Source organism: Hyperolius riggenbachi, chromosome 1 (genome assembly GCF_040937935.1).
Source record: "Hyperolius riggenbachi isolate aHypRig1 chromosome 1, aHypRig1.pri, whole genome shotgun sequence".
Classification (NCBI taxonomy): Eukaryota; Metazoa; Chordata; class Amphibia; order Anura; family Hyperoliidae; genus Hyperolius; species Hyperolius riggenbachi.
Window position 1 is genome coordinate 184,568,988 of NC_090646.1, and position 17,766 is coordinate 184,586,753.

General features: G+C 45.2%; 1 protein-coding gene across 1 annotated transcript in view; it reads right to left on the minus strand.

The window, feature by feature from the left end:
* LOC137570395 (FHF complex subunit HOOK-interacting protein 1A-like) overlaps positions 1-17,766 on the minus strand; it is a 285,196-nt gene that overhangs the window by 63,214 nt on the left and 204,216 nt on the right. Inside the window, exon 8 of the mRNA XM_068279077.1 lies at positions 5,461-6,459. Coding sequence (XP_068135178.1) covers positions 5,461-6,459 — 999 coding nt within the window. The remainder of the gene's footprint in view (positions 1-5,460; positions 6,460-17,766) is intronic.

Consider the following 17,766-nt stretch of genomic DNA (forward strand, 5'->3'; position numbering starts at 1 on the left):
ATCAATTATCCCTTCAGAAAACAGTAAGACCTCTAGGTCTGCTGTTGGACCTATCTGTAGGTATGGAGATTTTCATTGCCATGCATTGTATTGAATGTCACCCATTTGCTTGCAAGAGGCAGCACACTGGACGGAGGTGGTACCATTCTAGCAGTTGTGAACGGAGTCTACATTTTATGCACACTGGACAGAGGCGGTATCATGCAGGCAGGTGTGAACCGAATCTAAGTTTTATGCACACTGGACAGAGGTGGGCAGAGCCGGTGGACACTGGACAGAGGTGGTACCATTCTGGCAGGTGTAAACCGAGTCTAAATGTTATGCACACTGGACGGAGGCAGTACCTTTCTGGCAGATGTGAACCAAGTCTTAGTTTTATGCACACTGGATGGAGGCAGTATCATCTCGATAGATGTGACCTGAGTCTTAGTTTTATGCATCTTTCTTGCTTAAATGATTACACTAATAATGAATCACTGATATACATAGCTTGTTTTCATCCAGCTCTAATTAAGCAGTGTACCCCAGTCTAAGATGCAATAAATAAACACAGCCAGTGCAGCACAATGTCTCAGGTGTGTACTAAGCAGCATGTATTTTGTGTACTTAGTATACATGTGACCGTGACCCCCATGAAAACTGGAGAGGTTACAGGCACCTGCATACTAACTACACGCTAGAGAGACTGTGCACTGGCTGTGTTTATATATTGGCTCTGGGACTGGGACATATTATTTCATTACAGCTGGAAAAAAAGTGGTAAATGTATATAAATGTAGTACTTTTTTCATCTCAGCAAACATATGCATAAAGGCGTACTGTACCTACGAGAGACTCATGCAGGTTCCATGAAGGAACATTTGATCAGTATGCTTTTTTTGCATAATTGATTTATCATATAGGGCTTATCATCTGTTTACAGATGTTTCATCAGATTTTATTTTTAATAAGGTGTTATTTCAGACATTCTGAGTAGCATGTTACATTATTTCTATTAATTTGTCTTATAAGGTTCCAACCGATCATCCTTTCATTTTGTCTTTTTTATATAATTGTGCTTTTAAGCTGCAAAAGAGTGTTCTTGAGAAATAGGATTAAACTGCGCGTAGTGGGCTCAAGGCCTGAAATTTTATTTTAAAGACACATAAATGGGTAACCTTACAAGTAATATAGGTGTTAGCTGGCATTTTTATACATTTGCTTAAATGGATGACGGAAGATGGACATAAACCTACATTTCAGCTCTGTTTATCAGCCTGGTAACATAAAGTGTTATTGCCATACATAAGGTCACCTGAAATGATCATTAATGATCATTCTGATCAATCATCTACCCGGCAGCCTGAGACACTCATGTATTTTGGCTTAGCTAAACTGCTTGTTCTGTCCTGTGTAGGTGTATGCGGGAAAAAAATGCGCCATGAAAACTGGGCAACCAGGAATGTCCGATAGTAGAAATTACAATGGTAAAATATTGGTATACAGTAAATGTTACTGAGATTTGACTGCAACTAAACCTAACCGATTCTGACACAGAACCCTCAACAATGATTAACCTTAACTGACCCTCTAACGATGCCTAACCCTTAACCCCCCCCCCACACACACACGCCTAACCTTAACCCCCCACACCTAACCTTAAAAACGCATATATGTCAGTTTGTCACCTGGTCATCGCAGGATGAGGTGGTAATAGCAATTTGGAGGGAGAAATAATTTGAGAACCCCGAACTAAGGCTACAGGGGCCGCACACCATAGCATTGTGGCTATAGCAGCGTGCAATTCAGCAGTGCCTCACACACACACACACACGCGCCTAACCTAAACACACACCCCCCCCCCCTTCCCCCACGGATAACCTTATCTGCTCCCCTTCCTCCACTACAAACCAGCCACAGAAAAGGCATCTATTAGCACAGCTATAGGCGCCCATTCAAATGTTGCTGTTATTAGGAAATGTCCTAGTTATGCTGGCATTTGAATCTGCACCTATGGGCTCTCCGGTGCCCAAATTTCATGCTTCTCTATGTAGAGTGGAAGCTGGGGGCAAACGATAGACTTCCCACTGCTAGCTACAAGAATGTGATCATCTGACTGAATTAAAATTGTGGAATGCTATTTGCCTGAAAATATGTCAGGTGCAAAACTTGCCATTACAGGCATTGGACTGCTGCGGAACAGTAACAAACCAATATTGGCCAAATAATGACTGTACCACCCTTTACCAACTCATTACATTATATACCGTATGGCATTTTCTAGAGAAAGGGGGATGACATTCCCATCCAGCTGCAAACATTGGGTAGCACTATTCTTTTCTTCTTCCAGTGCTCATAAATAAGTCTATTCAGCATAATATTTGGCAACTTTGCAATTAATAAAAAGCCTTTTTATTTCTAAATTTAGTGTTCTGCTTATTAAGCTAGTTCCAAATTTTTTTTATTATGAATATTCAATGTTTATTTTTCAACATGAATTTATTTTTTTTGTAAAACCTTCAGTAAGAGATTTTTAATGCAGCTACATTTCCAGATACATTGTGTGTGAGTTGCAATGTACTTTTACCAGAATTACATGATCCGTTACAATGCAAAGATGTGAACAGACCCATAGAATTGTACAGGCAGTGAGATGACACTCAGAATTATTCTGCAGCGCAATTGATGCAGAGCGTGTAAAATTGGCCATGACATCACGCAGGCAAAGCTAAGTTACTTAATAAGTGTAACTCAGTAGCAGTGGACCCGAGTTTCCTCCCAAAACACAGGCAAGTTGACCTTACTAAAGTTAATTAGACAACATTCCCCAAACACATAAGAAAGAAGTGTTTTCCCATGATGTGGTGAAACGGGAAACTTGAACCATAGATGTGCAGACGATTAATTTGCAGAAGCTTCTTTTATGTCAATGTGGACCAAAATTTCTGAAGAATGCCATGAAGCCAGCCAGACAGTTTGGAAGTCAAAATGAGGTCAGATTCAGTACTAGCAATATGAAATGCAGCAAATATTACCTCAAACATTAAATGTTTCCCCCACTGGGAGCTGAGAGGGTTGGGCACCACCAGAGGGGGTTAAAGTGAACCTCTGGACTAAAAATCTACTCAGCAGCACTGAAAAGGCTTGGTGTTTCTTTAACAGTTTCACAGCATCAGAACTTTGTTTTTCTTACCAAAGCATCATTTTTAGCTGCATTTTTAGCTAAGCTCCACCCATCAAAGAAAAAAAGCTTTTTTTCCCTGATGCTGTGCAGAGCATGATGGTATTTCCTATGTTATTCACGTTGCCTAGCAACTGTGAGAGGTGCTTAGGACACAGGACAGTTGGAACTGTGTCTTGTGCTCCCTGTCACCTCCTTTCAACCAAAAAGATGGCTGCAATCATGAAATCAAACATTTGCCTGTTCTTTTAAAACAGTGTGGGTAAGAGATTATATTACTTATCTATTTTAATTAACATAACTAATGTAACGTAATGACAGTATGTTTGTTTAGGCTGGAGTTCCTCTTTAAGGATTAGGCATCAGTATAAGGAGGGTTCTGTATTAGAGTAGGATAAGATTAGGTCATAGTAAAATATCAGTAAAGATTATCGATATTTTACTGTTGGAATTAGGTAATAGAATTATATTGATATTCTACTAGCGGCCATCCCCTACACCCTTTTTCCCAGGTGCCTTTTTTACATGTGTGCCTTTCAATCAGACAGCAGGCAATCACAAAGGTATGTTTTAGAATGGGCCCCAGAGTTCACACCAAAGACTAAGGCTAGACATTCACGAATATCTGACAGCAAAGTACACTGAGTATACCGCTTTTATAGGGGTTTGTTTTATATGTTATATTTTTGTATTATTTGTGAAATGGGAATTACAGGTAGTCCCCGGTTAATGAACGAGATAGGGACTGTAGGTTCGTTCTTAACCTGAATCTGTTCTTAAGTCGGAACATTGTGCCATCTCTGTCCCCTGTACCTCCTCTGTGTCCCCCTGTGCCTCCAGTGTCCCCCTCTGTGTCACCTCTGCCCTTTGTACCTGTTAATACAAGTTTAAAAGCCATTTTTTCTTAGATTTTTTTAAAATTGATTTTCTCAAAAACTACAAGTCCAATTTGAAAAAAAAATGTTTTGACTTGTTCTCATGGAAACACAGAATCCATGCCGTTCGTATCGGCGAGTTGTTCATAAGTCAGGCGTTCATAAGTCAGGGACTACCTATACAAGTTTTGTGCACAGTTGAATGTGCAGAGTCATTTAGAGACATAATTAGACTAGGAGCGTAGTGTGTCCAGGGTGGGTTGTGTGGGTGTGAATGCATCGCTAGCAGCATGACAGCATTTCACCTGATAATCTCCAGCTGACATGGCTCACCAGTTAAGAGCTCCTTTCTGTCTCTGTGACATGCACTCACCCCCATGCCGGGAGGTGACACGCCAGGGGTACTGTGCATGTGCCCATGCCTCTATGTATTTCCTGCCTTACTTAGGGGCCGAATCAGAGGACAGAAGCTGGGGCACATGGCCACACAGAGTCCCAAGGCCGAAGCGTCCGGCGCCCAACATGGGATTATGTCTGGAACAAATATCTATCTGGGACGGGGACCCTGAATCTGGGACGCATCACAGGTAAAGCGGGACATTTGATAACGATAGTAATAATAAGTAGAACAATCATTGTAAAACCTTCACATATCTCATAGCCTCCAGAAGCTTTTTGGCTATAGCTAATGGCAAAAATAGGGAAACGGGGATGTATTTTTCTATGATAGTGTTGACTAAAGAGCAATATCAAATTCTGTAAGCCTTAAAACATAACTAAATATAACATACTAACACATAACTCGGTAAGCAAGTGAAAGAAATCCATCAAATCTCTTGCACATTGCACGTTGCAAAACCATAACAGTGTGTGAGAGACTTGCTTGTAGATATCCACCAATCTGATGCAGTGAATTATGGTTGTATGAATCACATTGTTACCCCACAGCCAGTGCAAATCATCAATCAATATATCAGTATTATAGGACGGACTGCCTTTATAAAGTCCACTTCATGGTCCTTAATATGAAGTCTTTTAAGAAGCACAGTTACATTTTTGATTATTTAGAACTAAAAAGTGCTATGTGAATATGGAAGGTAAAAAAGAGGTGTGGAAATTGTGGAGAAATAAGAGAAGTATGCAGAAACATTTGTGAAAAACATCATTGAAATGGACAACAAAAGTGAGACAAGACCTGAAAAACAAATTCTTCTTCTTCAATGGAAATTCTGCAACTGAATTGACTGTAATTAGACACACACACACACACACACACACACACACACACACACACACACACACACACACACACACACACACACACACACACACACACACACACACACACACACACACACACACACACACACACACACACGTAAAAAGAATTACCAATTGTAAATAAATCCAATAATATTGTTATACCTGTGAATGGTGCTGCTTGGGACCTGGGAGAGTAACACCTCCTGGTGTCCTTTGGCCCAAAGGGTGACGGCATACTTTCTGATGATGGAGTTCCCAAAGAAAACTTCTCAAAATCATCATCATCTTCATCAACTAGAGAAACACTTTCTGGTGCTGGTGAACTGGACTCTTCAACTGTGGTGGTGCTTAACCCACTTATGATTTCATCACAGCGAGCTATAAATTCCTCACTGTCTGGACTCAGTGGTTTCTTACTGGAGTCCAAATCTGCATCAGAGGTAAAAGCAAGCTCCAGTTTTGGAATATTTTTATTATGATTGTTCACAGCACCTTCAATTAAAGTTGTGTTTTTTTGATTGTTTGCTGCAGTTGTGCTACTTTTCTGCTCCTGAGAGTTCTGGTCATTAAGTTTTTGAAGTTGATCTAATGTTGGACTTTGTGATGACTTGTCGTTCATTTCCTTTTGTGCTGTATCAGTGGAATCTTTTTCTGCACACAGCCTATAAACCATCACATCGTCCTGAAAATCAGAGTCTTCAATATATGACCCTTTAATGAACATTATTGCATTCTTTTTCATTTCCTGAATGTGTTCTGGGGGCTCGGGAGGCAGCACAGGATCAGGAGGTGGCTGTGGTGAGCAGTTACCAGAGTCTGGGGATATTCCAGTGTCATAACTGTCATCCCATTCAAGGTCCATCTGAAGTCTTCCTCCAAGTGAGGGATTGTCAGAAGAGAAGGATCTGTTTGTACCCCTGAAAGTTGGAAATTCCCCTCTTCTGTAGTTGCTCTCCAGCAGGGCTTGAAAAGACGTTTCTGGGTCTGGATTTTCCCCATCATATGGAGCAGACCAGACCTTACAATCTTCAACACACTTAAGTATACTTTCGTGGGCTTCCCAAAGGTATTCAAGGTAGCTTGCATCCACCGAGTCCCTGATTTCCTCAGCAAATGAGGTCTCTTCAAATGAAGGTGATGATATTCTAGATTCATTAGGATCTGCAGGGGACAATATGAAAGTGTCAGTGGATTCATATGTTTTAATGGGTACCTAACTATGGGAAAATTACTTTTTTACTTTTCAAAGCAAGATTCACGGAATCCAATTATTTTAATCAAAAGATTATAGTTCAGAAGCATATTGCTAGTTTTAGCTTGGTGATTTGTCCTCTAGTATCCAGTGACTGACTGTTCCTACAGCTCAAGATGCTAAGTGAACTCAGGTGACACATATATAAAGTAATAAAAAATCAAAGCAAAAATGTACCGCTCATGCATAACCTAAAACCTAGTCCAAGGATGATTTTCAATTTTAGTTTTGGATTATATGGAGAAGGGTTAGAAACGTTTGGGGCTTTTATTACTGTCACTGTCTCTATTATTGCTAGGAACTACATGAAACTTTGGGGCTGATTCACGAAGCTTTTCTGATTAATTATCTCACACTACTTATTAACTCACAATTTATCTCTCTTTAAATGACTTAACTCATGACTTATCTAACCTTATCTAAATGTAACTTTTAATTATCTCTACTCAAACGACTTAACTCATGAGTTAACTATCCTTATCTAACATAACTTGTGATTTATCTCTCCTTAATTGACTTAACTCATGATTTATCTCTCCTTATCTGTTTATATCATGAATTATCTCTCCTTATTTGTTTATTTCATGCATTAGCTCTCCTTTCAGTTATGTGGAAGAATAAGCTAAATGTCAATACCAAGAACAGGAAAGGAGGAAAAACAATAACTTGTGGAGTTCTTCCACATCCATACTCTCCAAACAATTATTGTATTTGTTTCTGTCTCTGTTGCTCTAGGATATATCTTTCCACTTCCTGTTTATATAGAAATTGAGGGGAAATTCTTACAGATGGGACACCAGACAGCAATATAACAATAAATCTCCCCAAACGAACCCCTCACCACATTATTCAAAACACATTACATTTACCCCCTAGAGTTGAGCTTTAAAATTAGTACAGGTATTAATCACCCAGAATAAAAATCCTGTTTACTTAGGTAGGTCCTAATGAATTAATTGTTTCTTACTTTTCTACTTTCACTTTTCACCTGTATAATTATGAGCAGTACAGATGTGATCTCACCAGCCACAGCCATATTTATATATGTGACCAAGTGATGTGCAGGGTGATACACCTAGGTCACCGGGGTCAGTGGCAATTGCAAATTCACCCAGCAGGGTAATGTGGCTTGATTACATCAGTGGTGGTTGAGACTAGTGTTGGGCGAACAGTGTTCGCCACTGTTCGGGTTCTGCAGAACATCACCCTGTTCGGGTGATGTTCGAGTTCGGCCGAACACCTGACGGTGCTCGGCCAAACCGTTCGGCCATATGGCCGAACTAAGAGCGCATGGCCGAACGTTCCCCGAACGTTCGGCTAGCGCTGTGATTGGCCGAACGGGTCACGTGGTTCGGACCCGAACGCGCTCTGATTGGCCGAACGGTCACGTGGTTCGGGTAAATAAATACCCGAACCACGTCATATCTCCGCCATTTGTCTGTGGGTTTAGCTTTGGGTAGGCAGGCAGGGTAGTTCGCGCTCCAGCCACGCTAGCCAGGGTCCCCCCTGTCATTGTGTCACTGCTGGGAACAGTAGTACACCGCTTGCTCAGCCACACTATATAGCATTCTGTTTACTGCCACTCTGTGTACCTCGCTCAGCCACACTATATAGCATTCTGTTTACTGCCACTCTGTGTCTGCTGGGAATAGTAGTACACCGCTTGCTCAGCCACACTATATAGCATTCTGTTTACTGCCACTCTGTGTACCTCGCTCAGCCACACTATATAGCATTCTGTTTACTGCCACTCTGTGTCTGCTGGGAATAGTGGTACACCGCTCGCTCAGCCACACTATATAGCATTCTGTTCACTGTTCTGTGTCTGCTGGGAACAGTAGTACACCGCTCGCTCAGCCAGAGTATATAGCATTGTGTTTACTGCCACTCTGTGTACACCGCTCAGCCAGACTATATACCATTGTTTACTGACACTCTGTGTACACCGCTCAGCCAGACTATATACCATTGTTTACTGACACTCTGTGTACACCGCTCAGCCAGACTATATACCATTGTTTACTGCCACTCTGATTCTGCTGGGAACAGTAGTACACCGCTCGCTCAGCCAGACTATATAGCATTGTGTTTACTGCCACTCTGTGTACACCGCTCAGCCAGACTATATACCATTGTTTACTGACACTCTGTGTACACCGCTCAGCCAGACTATATACCATTGTTTACTGAAACTCTGTGTACACCGCTCAGCCAGACTATATACCATTGTTTACTGCCACTCTGATTCTGCTGGGAACAGTAGTACACCGCTCGCTCAGCCAGACTATATACCATTGTTTACTGACACTATATAGCAGACTATATAGCATTGTGTGTACACCGCTCAGCCAGACTATATACCATTGTTTACTGACACTCTGTGTACACCGCTCAGCCAGACTATATACCATTGTTTACTGCCACTCTGATTCTGCTGGGAACAGTAGTACACCGCTCGCTCAGCCAGACTATATACCATTGTTTACTGACACTCTGTGTACACCGCTCAGCCAGACTATATACCATTGTTTACTGCCACTCTGATTCTGCTGGGAACAGTAGTACACCGCTCGCTCAGCCAGACTATATAGCATTGTGTTTACTGCCACTCTGTGTACACCGCTCAGCCACACTATATAGCATTGCGTACTCTGCCAGTCAGTGTGTATATTGCTGGGATCAGTAATACTCCACTCACCGTCAACCACTATATGAGCTCAACATGAGTTCCCCAGAGACCTCCGCTGTGAGCAGCACTCCCAACAACAGCAACAGCCAACGCCCCACGCAAGCTATAACATCCACCCCAGCAGCCAGTGGTCAGCAGCAGCCCTCCCCGGAGGAGAACGTTGTGTCCATCAGTCCGTCGCCAGAGCGATTAATGAGGGCTGCCATTGAGGAGATGATGGGGCCTGATGTGGAGGAGGAGGTCTGGCTCAGGCCAGCATCCCAAGTTAATGTTGAGGACGATGAGGGGTCTGTGTCTGGGGATGTTGGGGTGGCAGAGGTGGTGGGTGGGTCAGACTCAGGAGAAGAGTTGTATGATGAGGATGATGATCGGGACCATCTGTATGTGCCTCAGAGTCCGACCCCGGAAAACATGTTGTATCGTGTGTTTAGGTACTAAAATCTGCGTTCCCTCCCAGTAGTGTTGGGCGAACAGTGTTTGCCACTGTTCGGGTTCTGCAGAACATCACCCTGTTCGGGGTGACTATATAGCAGACTATATAGCATTGTGTTTAATGCCACTCTGTGTACACGGCTCAGCCACACTATATAGCATTGTGTTTACTTCCACTCTGTGTCTGCTGGGAACAGTAGTACACCGCTCACCCGCCACTGTATAGCATTGTGCTCTGTGTCACTGCTGACAATAGTGGTACACCGCTCACCCACCACTGTATAGCATTTCTGTACTGCCACTGTACTGCTGCCAGTCAGCGTGTACTTTAAGGATAAGTGAAATGAGGAAGAAATCCGGTGAAAGAGGGAGGGGCAAGGGAAGAGGTGTTTCCCCTGACGGTTCACGTACAGGCCACAGGGGAGCACCCAAGAAAACCCACTCAATACTGCCCATGTTGTCCAGGACAACAACCCTCACAGATCCAAAAGAACAGGACCAGATAATTACTTGGATGACCTCTCAAGCGTCCAGCAGTGGGTTAAGCAGCACCAGCACATCACGCACGAGGTCCGAGTCCTCAGCCAGTTAAAGTCTGGGCTTTCTTTGAAGACTGCACTGAGGATGTTACCATGGCGATTTGCAAGGTGTGCAAGACCCGCCTGAGCAGGGGGAAAAGTATTAACAACCTCTCCACCACCAGCATGAGCCGCCACATTCTATCCAAACATCCCACTCTGTGGGCAAACGCGGCAGGACAGGGTACCACCAGCAACACTGCCTCCCTTGGGTTCACCAGACTCACCACCAGACCCGCCTCAGCAGCAGCAGTAGCCCAGCCATTGCGTGGTTCACAACATTCACAAACATCAGACGATGCTGACACTGTCACTTTCCGGACTAGTGCTCTTGAGGTCTCCCAGTGTTCATCAAACACAACAACCAACAGCCCTTCGGTGTGCAGCGCTACGGTTGAGTTGTCTGTCTCTGAGATGTTTGAGCACAAGAGGAAATTGCCAGCAAATGACCCCCGGGCCGTGGCAGTAACAGCCAGCCAGCATAGCCAAGCTTCTGGCCTGCGAAATGCTGCCATATCGAGTGGTGGAGACAAACAGCTTCAAGGGCATGATGTCAGTGGCCATCCCACGTTACGTTGTTCCCAGCCGCTACCACTTTGCGCGCTCTGCAGTGCCTGAGTTGCATGAGCACGTGGTCAGCTAAATAACCCGAAGCTTGAAGAATGCCGTTGCCTGCAAGGTTCACCTCACCACTGACACCTGGACGAGTGCGTTCGGCCAGGGTCGATACATCTCCCTTACCGCGCACTGGGTGAACCTTGTGGAGCCTGGCAGCGATTCCTCACCTGCTACGGCGCGGGTGTTGCCCACGCCGCAAACAGCTGGATAACAACAGCAGCACCTACCTCTCTGACTCCTTCTCCTCCAACGCATCTCAAAGCTGTACCTCATCCGGAAATGCTAACCCAGCACCAGCAGCAGTAGGATCGTGGAAGCAGTGCAGCACAGCTGTTGGCATGCGTCAGCAAGCGTTGCTGAAGCTGATCTGCCTTGGGGATAAGCAGCACACAGGGGAGGAAATTTGGAGGGGAATAAAGGAACAGACGGATTTGTGGCTGGCACCGCTGGACCTGAAACCGGGCATGAAGCTAGACACCTGGCACGAACTGGCAATGTACGCAATAGAGGTGCTGGCTTGCCCGGCAGCCAGCGTTATGTCGGAACGCTGTTTCAGTGCTGCCGGAGGCATCATCACAGATCGGCGTATCCGCCTCTCCACAGAAAATGCAGACCGTCTGACTCAAATTAAAATGAATCAATCCTGGATTGGAAACGACTACGCAACACTCCTGGACCCCAACCAAGTAACATGACCGATGAACATCTGGGATGGTTTAGCGTTTCCGGTCCCTGTTTATTGAACCTCTCATCTGTATTACATTTATGACTGCATGGCGGCAAAAAGCATTGCTGCTATATCCGCACGCTTTTTGTCCTCATGCAAGGCCTGGGTTGTTGTGTCTCACAAAGCGTGGCCTTCTCCTCCTGCGCCTCCTCCTGTTCCATCACGTGTGCTGCTGCTGCTGCTGCTGCTGCTGCTGCTGGGTTACCGTTGCCGGTCCCTGTTTATGGAACCTCTTATCTTTATTACATTTATGACTACATGGCGGTACAAAGCATGCTATCCGCACGCTTTTTGTCCTCATGCAAGGCCTGGGTTGTTGTGTCTCACAAAGCGTGGCCTTCTCCTCCTGCGCCTCCTCCTGTTCCATCACGTGTGCTGCTGCTGCTGCTGCTGCTGCTGGGTTACCGTTGCCGGTCCCTGTTTATGGAACCTCTTATCTTTATTACATTTATGACTACATGGCGGTACAAAGCATGCTATCCGCACGCTTTTTGTCCTCATGCAAGGCCTGGGTTGTTGTGTCTCACAAAGCGTGGCCTTCTCCTCCTGCGCCTCCTCCTGTTCCATCACGTGTGCTGCTGCTGCTGCTGCTGCTGGGTTAGCGTTGCCGCGTGGTCCCTGTTTATTGAACCTCTTATCTTTATTACATTTATGACTACATGGCGGTACAAAGCATGCTATCCGCACGCTTTTTGTCCTCATGCAAGGCCTGGGTTGTTGTGTCTCACAAAGCGTGGCCTTCTCCTCCTGCGCCTCCTCCTGTTCCATCACGTGTGCTGCTGCTGGGTTAGCGTTGCCGCGTGGTCCCTGTTTATTGAACCACTTATCTTTATTACATTTATGACTGCATGGTGGTACAAAGCATGCTATCCGCACGCTTCTTGTCCTCATGCAAGGCCTGGGTTGTTGTGTCTCAAAGCGTGGCCTTCTCCTCCTGCGCCACCCTCCTCCTGTTCCATCACGTGTGCTGCTGCTGGGTTAGCATTACCGGTCCCTTTTCCTGGAACCTCTTATATGTATTACATTTATGACTGCATGCCGACAAAAAGCATGTTACCTGTGCAAAGAAAACAGACATTTCCCGCATTTAAAAGACAGTTTTCCCTTTGAAACTTTAAAATCGATTTTCTCAAAAACTATAAGCTCTTTTTGCTAAATTTTTTTTTCCTCTTGTACCCACTCCCAAGGTGCACATACCCTGTAAATTTGGGGTATGTAGCATGTAAGGAGGCTTTACAAACCACAAAAGTTCGGGTCCCCATTGACTTCCATTATGTTCGGAGTTCGGGTCGAACACCCGAACATCGCGGCCATGTTCGGCCTGTTCGGCCCGAACCCGAACATCTAGATGTTCGCCCAACACTAGTTGAGACTTCAAGCACTGTTTATTTGTATTTCCAAACCACCCGTAACATAACCTGGCAGCATTGCCACACTGTGTTTAGAAATATTTTGGCATGGTGGTATTGTGCCTGTTGAGCATGGAACATGAAAAATGATGGATAGCCAATGCAGCAACTCTTCAGTCAACATAGAAGAGGATTTTAAGCAACATAAAGAATTCTAGCTACAAGCAAGATGTCAAGATTTTTCAAGCAGGAGAAAAGAAGACTTCTAAAAAGTTAAGAAGATTAGTTAAAATATTTCAACAAGTGGGGGCACTTTCAGAAATCACTGTTAAGGTCCGTACACACGCCGGACTGCAGGCAACGACGGGTCTGTCGTCACCTCCCGCTGGGCGGGTTTTCAGCAGACAGTCCAGCGTGTGTACAGTCTGTCGGCGGACTGATACGGCTGTTTCTGAGCGATCTGCAGACAGACTGTACACACGCCGGATAGTGTTGGGCGAACAGTGTTCGCCACTGTTCGGGTTCTGCAGAACATCACCCTGTTCGGGTGATGTTCGGGTTCGGCCGAACACCTGATGGTGTTCGGCCAAACTGTTTGGCCATGTGGCCGAACTAAGAGCGCATGGCCGAACGTTACCCGAACGTTCGGCTAGCGCTGTGATTGGCCGAACGGGTCACGTGTAGTGTTGGGCGAACATCTAGATGTTCGGGTTCGGGCCGAACATGGCCGAACTCCGAACATAATGGAAGTCAATGGGGACCCGAACTTTCGTGCTTTGTAAAGCCTCCTTATATGCTACATACCCCAAATTTACAGGGTATGTGCACCTTGGGAGTGGGTACAAGAGGAAAAAAAATTTAGCAAAAAGAGCTTATAGTTTTTGAGAAAATCGATTTTAAAGTTTCAAAGGGAAAACTGTCTTTTAAATGCGGGAAATGTCTGTTTTCTTTGCACAGGTAACATGCTTTTTGTCGGCATGCAGTCATAAATGTAATACATATAAGAGGTTCCAGGAAAAGGGACCGGTAACGCTAACCCAGCAGCAGCACACGTGATGGAACAGGAGGAGGGTGGCGCAGGAGGAGAAGGCCACGCTTTGAGACACAACAACTCAGGCCTTGCATGAGGACAAGAAGCGTGCGGATAGCAATTTGCATTTTGTCGCCATGCAGTCATAAATGTAATACAGATGAGAGGTTCAATAAACAGGGACCGGAAACGCTAACCCATCACAGATGTTCATTGTTCATGTTACTTGGTTGGGGTCCGGGAGTGTTGCGTAGTCGTTTCCAATCCAGGATTGATTCATTTTAATTTGAGTCAGACGGTCTGCATTTTCTGTGGAGAGGCGGATACGCCGCCGATCTGTGACGATGCCTCCGGCAGCACTGAAACAGCGTTCCGACATAACGCTGGCTGCCGGGCAAGCCAGCACCTCTATTGCGTACATTGCCAGTTTGTGCCAGGTGTCTAGCTTCGATACCCAATAGTTGAAGGGTGCAGATGGATTGTTCAACACAGCTACGCCATCTGACATGTAGTCCTTGACCATCTTCTCCAGGCGATCGGTGTTGGAGGTGGATCTGCACGCTTGCTGTTCTGTGTGCTGCTGCATGGGTGTCAGAAAATGTTCCCACTCCAAGGACACTGCCGATACCATTCCCTTTTGGGCACTAGCTGCGGCTTGTGTTGTTTGCTGCCCTCCTGGTCGTCCTGGGTTTGTGGAAGTCAGTCTGTCGGCGTACAACTGGCTAGAGGAGGGGGAGGATGTCAATCTCCTCTCTAAAGTCTCCACAAGGGCCTGCTGGTATTCTTCCATTTTGACTTGTCTGGCTCTTTCTTCAAGCAGTTTTGGAACATTGTGTTTGTACCGTGGATCCAGAAGGGTATAAACCCAGTAATTGGTGTTGTCCAGAATGCGCACAATGCGTGGGTCGCGTTCAATGCAGTCCTAGGCCGAAGAGGTCATAGCCTAGGGTCACAAAACCTGTTTATTTGGGCAATTTCAATGGTGGCGAGTGTGACGTACATAAATCGCAGCAATGGCCGTTAGCAACGTCTGAATCTCACGAAATGTCTCATGCAGGTAGAAGACATATTGTTAGACTTGGGCTCCAAAGATGGGTTCCCTACATCTCTGCAAACCAGAGTTACAGGGCTCCAAATTTGGTAAAATCCCCCATAGGCTTTCATTGGGCCTCCTATTTACAGTTCCAAAATCTCACATCTTTTCAAAGGGCAATTACTCAGCAGTGGCAAATTTTCTAGCATTGTAGGGACCCTTAGGGGGAACATGACTGGTGAGTTTCGGGCCCCTAGGCCAAAGAGGTCATAGCCTAGGGTCACAAAAACCTGTTTATTTGGGCTATTTTAATGGTAGTGATGGTGACGTACATAAATCGCAGCAATGGCTGTTAGCAAAGTCTGAATCTCACGAAATGTCTCATGCAGGTAGAAGACATATTGTTAGACTTGGATTCCAAAGATGGGGTCCCTACATCTCTGCAAACCAGAGTTACAGGGGTCCAAAATTGGTAAAATCCCCCATAGGATTTCATTGCCTCCCTATTTCACTTTCCAAAATCTCACATCTTTTCAAAGGGCAATGGCTCAGCAGTACCAAATTTTCTAGCATTGTAGGGACCCATAATGGGAACATGACTGGTGAGTTTCGGGCCCCTAGGCCGAAGAGGTCATAGCCTAGGGTCACAAAAACCTGTTTATTTGGGCTATTTCAATGGTAGTGATGGTGACGTACATAAATCGCAGCAATGGCCGTTAGCAAAGTCTGAATCTCACGAAATGTCTCATGCAGGTAGAAGACATATTGTTAGACTTGGATTCCAAAGATGGGGTCCCTACATCTCTGCAAACCAGAGTCACAGGGGTCCAAAATTGGTAAAATCCCCCATAGGATTTTATTGCCTCCCTATTTCACTTTCCAAAATCTCACATCTTTTCAAAGGGCAATGGCTCAGCAGTACCAAATTTTCTAGCATTGTAGGGACCCTTAGGGGGATCATGACTGGTGAGTTTTGCCACTGCTGAGCCATTGCCCTTTGAAATGGTGTGAGATTTTGGAACGGTAAATGGGAGGCCCAATGAAAGCCTATGGGGGATTTTACCAATTTTGGACCCCTGTAACTCTGGTTTGCAGAGATGTAGGGACCCCATCTTTGGAATCCAAGTCTAACAATATGTCTTCTACCTGCATGAGACATTTCGTGAGATTCAGACGTTGCTAACGGCCATGGCTGAGATTTATGTACGCCACCATCACTACCATTGAAATAGCCCAAATAAACAGGTTTTTGTGACCCTAGGCTATGACCTCTTCGGCCTAGGGGCCCGAAACTCACCAGTCATGTTCCCCCTAAGGGTCCCTACAATGCTAGAAAATTTGGTACTGCTGAGCCATTGCCCTTTGAAAAGATGTGAGATTTTGGAAAGTGATATAGGGAGGCAATGAAATCCTATGGGGGATTTTACCAATTTTGGACCCCTGTAACTCTGGTTTTCAGAGATGTAGGGACCCCATCTTTGGAATCCAAGTCTAACAATATGTCTTCTACCTGCATGAGACATTTCGTGAGATTCAGACTTTGCTAACGGCCATTGCTGCGATTTATGTACGTCACCATCACTACCATTGAAATAGCCCAAATAAACAGGTTTTTGTGACCCTAGGCTATGACCTCTTCGGCCTAGGACTGCATTGAACGCGACCCAGGCATTGTGCACATTCTGGACAACACCAATTACTGGGTTTATACCCTTCTGGATCCACGGTACAAACACAATGTTCCAAAACTGCTTGAAGAAAGAGTCCGACAGGTCAAAATGGAAGAATACCAGCAGGCCCTTGTGGAGACTTTAAAGAGGAGATTGACATCCTCCCCCTCCTCTAGCCAGTTGTACGCCGACAGACTGACTTCCGCAAACCCAGGACGACCAGGAGGGCAGCAAACAACACAAGCCGCAGCTAGTGCCCAAAAGGGAATGGTATCGGCAGTGTCCTTGGAGTGGGAAAATTTTCTGACACCCATGCAGCAGCACACAGAACAGCAAGCGTGCAGATCCACCTCCAACACCGATCGCCTGGAGAAGATGGTCAAGGACTACATGTCAGATGGCGTAGCTGTGTTGAACAATCCATCTGCACCCTTCAACTATTGGGTATCGAAGCTAGACACCTGGCACAAACTGGCAATGTACGCAATAGAGGTGCTGGCTTGCCCGGCAGCCAGCGTTATGTCGGAACGCTGTTTCAGTGCTGCCGGAGGCATCGTCACAGATCGGCGGCGTATCCGCCTCTCCACAGAAAATGCAGACCGTCTGACTCAAATTAAAATGAATCAATCCTGGATTGGAAACGACTACGCAACACTCCCGGACCCCAACCAAGTAACATGAACAATGAACATCTGTGATGGGTTAGCGTTTCTGGTCCCTGTTTATTGAACCTCTCATCTGTATTACATTTATGACTGCATGGCGACAAAATGCAAATTGCTATCCGCACGCTTCTTGTCCTCATGCAAGGCCTGGGTTGTTGTGTCTCAAAGCGTGGCCTTCTCCTCCTGCGCCACCCTCCTCCTGTTCCATCACGTGTGCTGCTGCTGGGTTAGCGTTACCGGTCCCTTTTCCTGGAACCTCTTATATGTATTACATTTATGACTGCATGCTGACAAAAAGCATGTTACCTGTGCAAAGAAAACAGACATTTCCCGCATTTAAAAGACAGTTTTCCCTTTGAAACTTTAAAATCGATTTTCTCAAAAACTATAAGCTCTTTTTGCTAATTTTTTTTTCCTCTCGTACC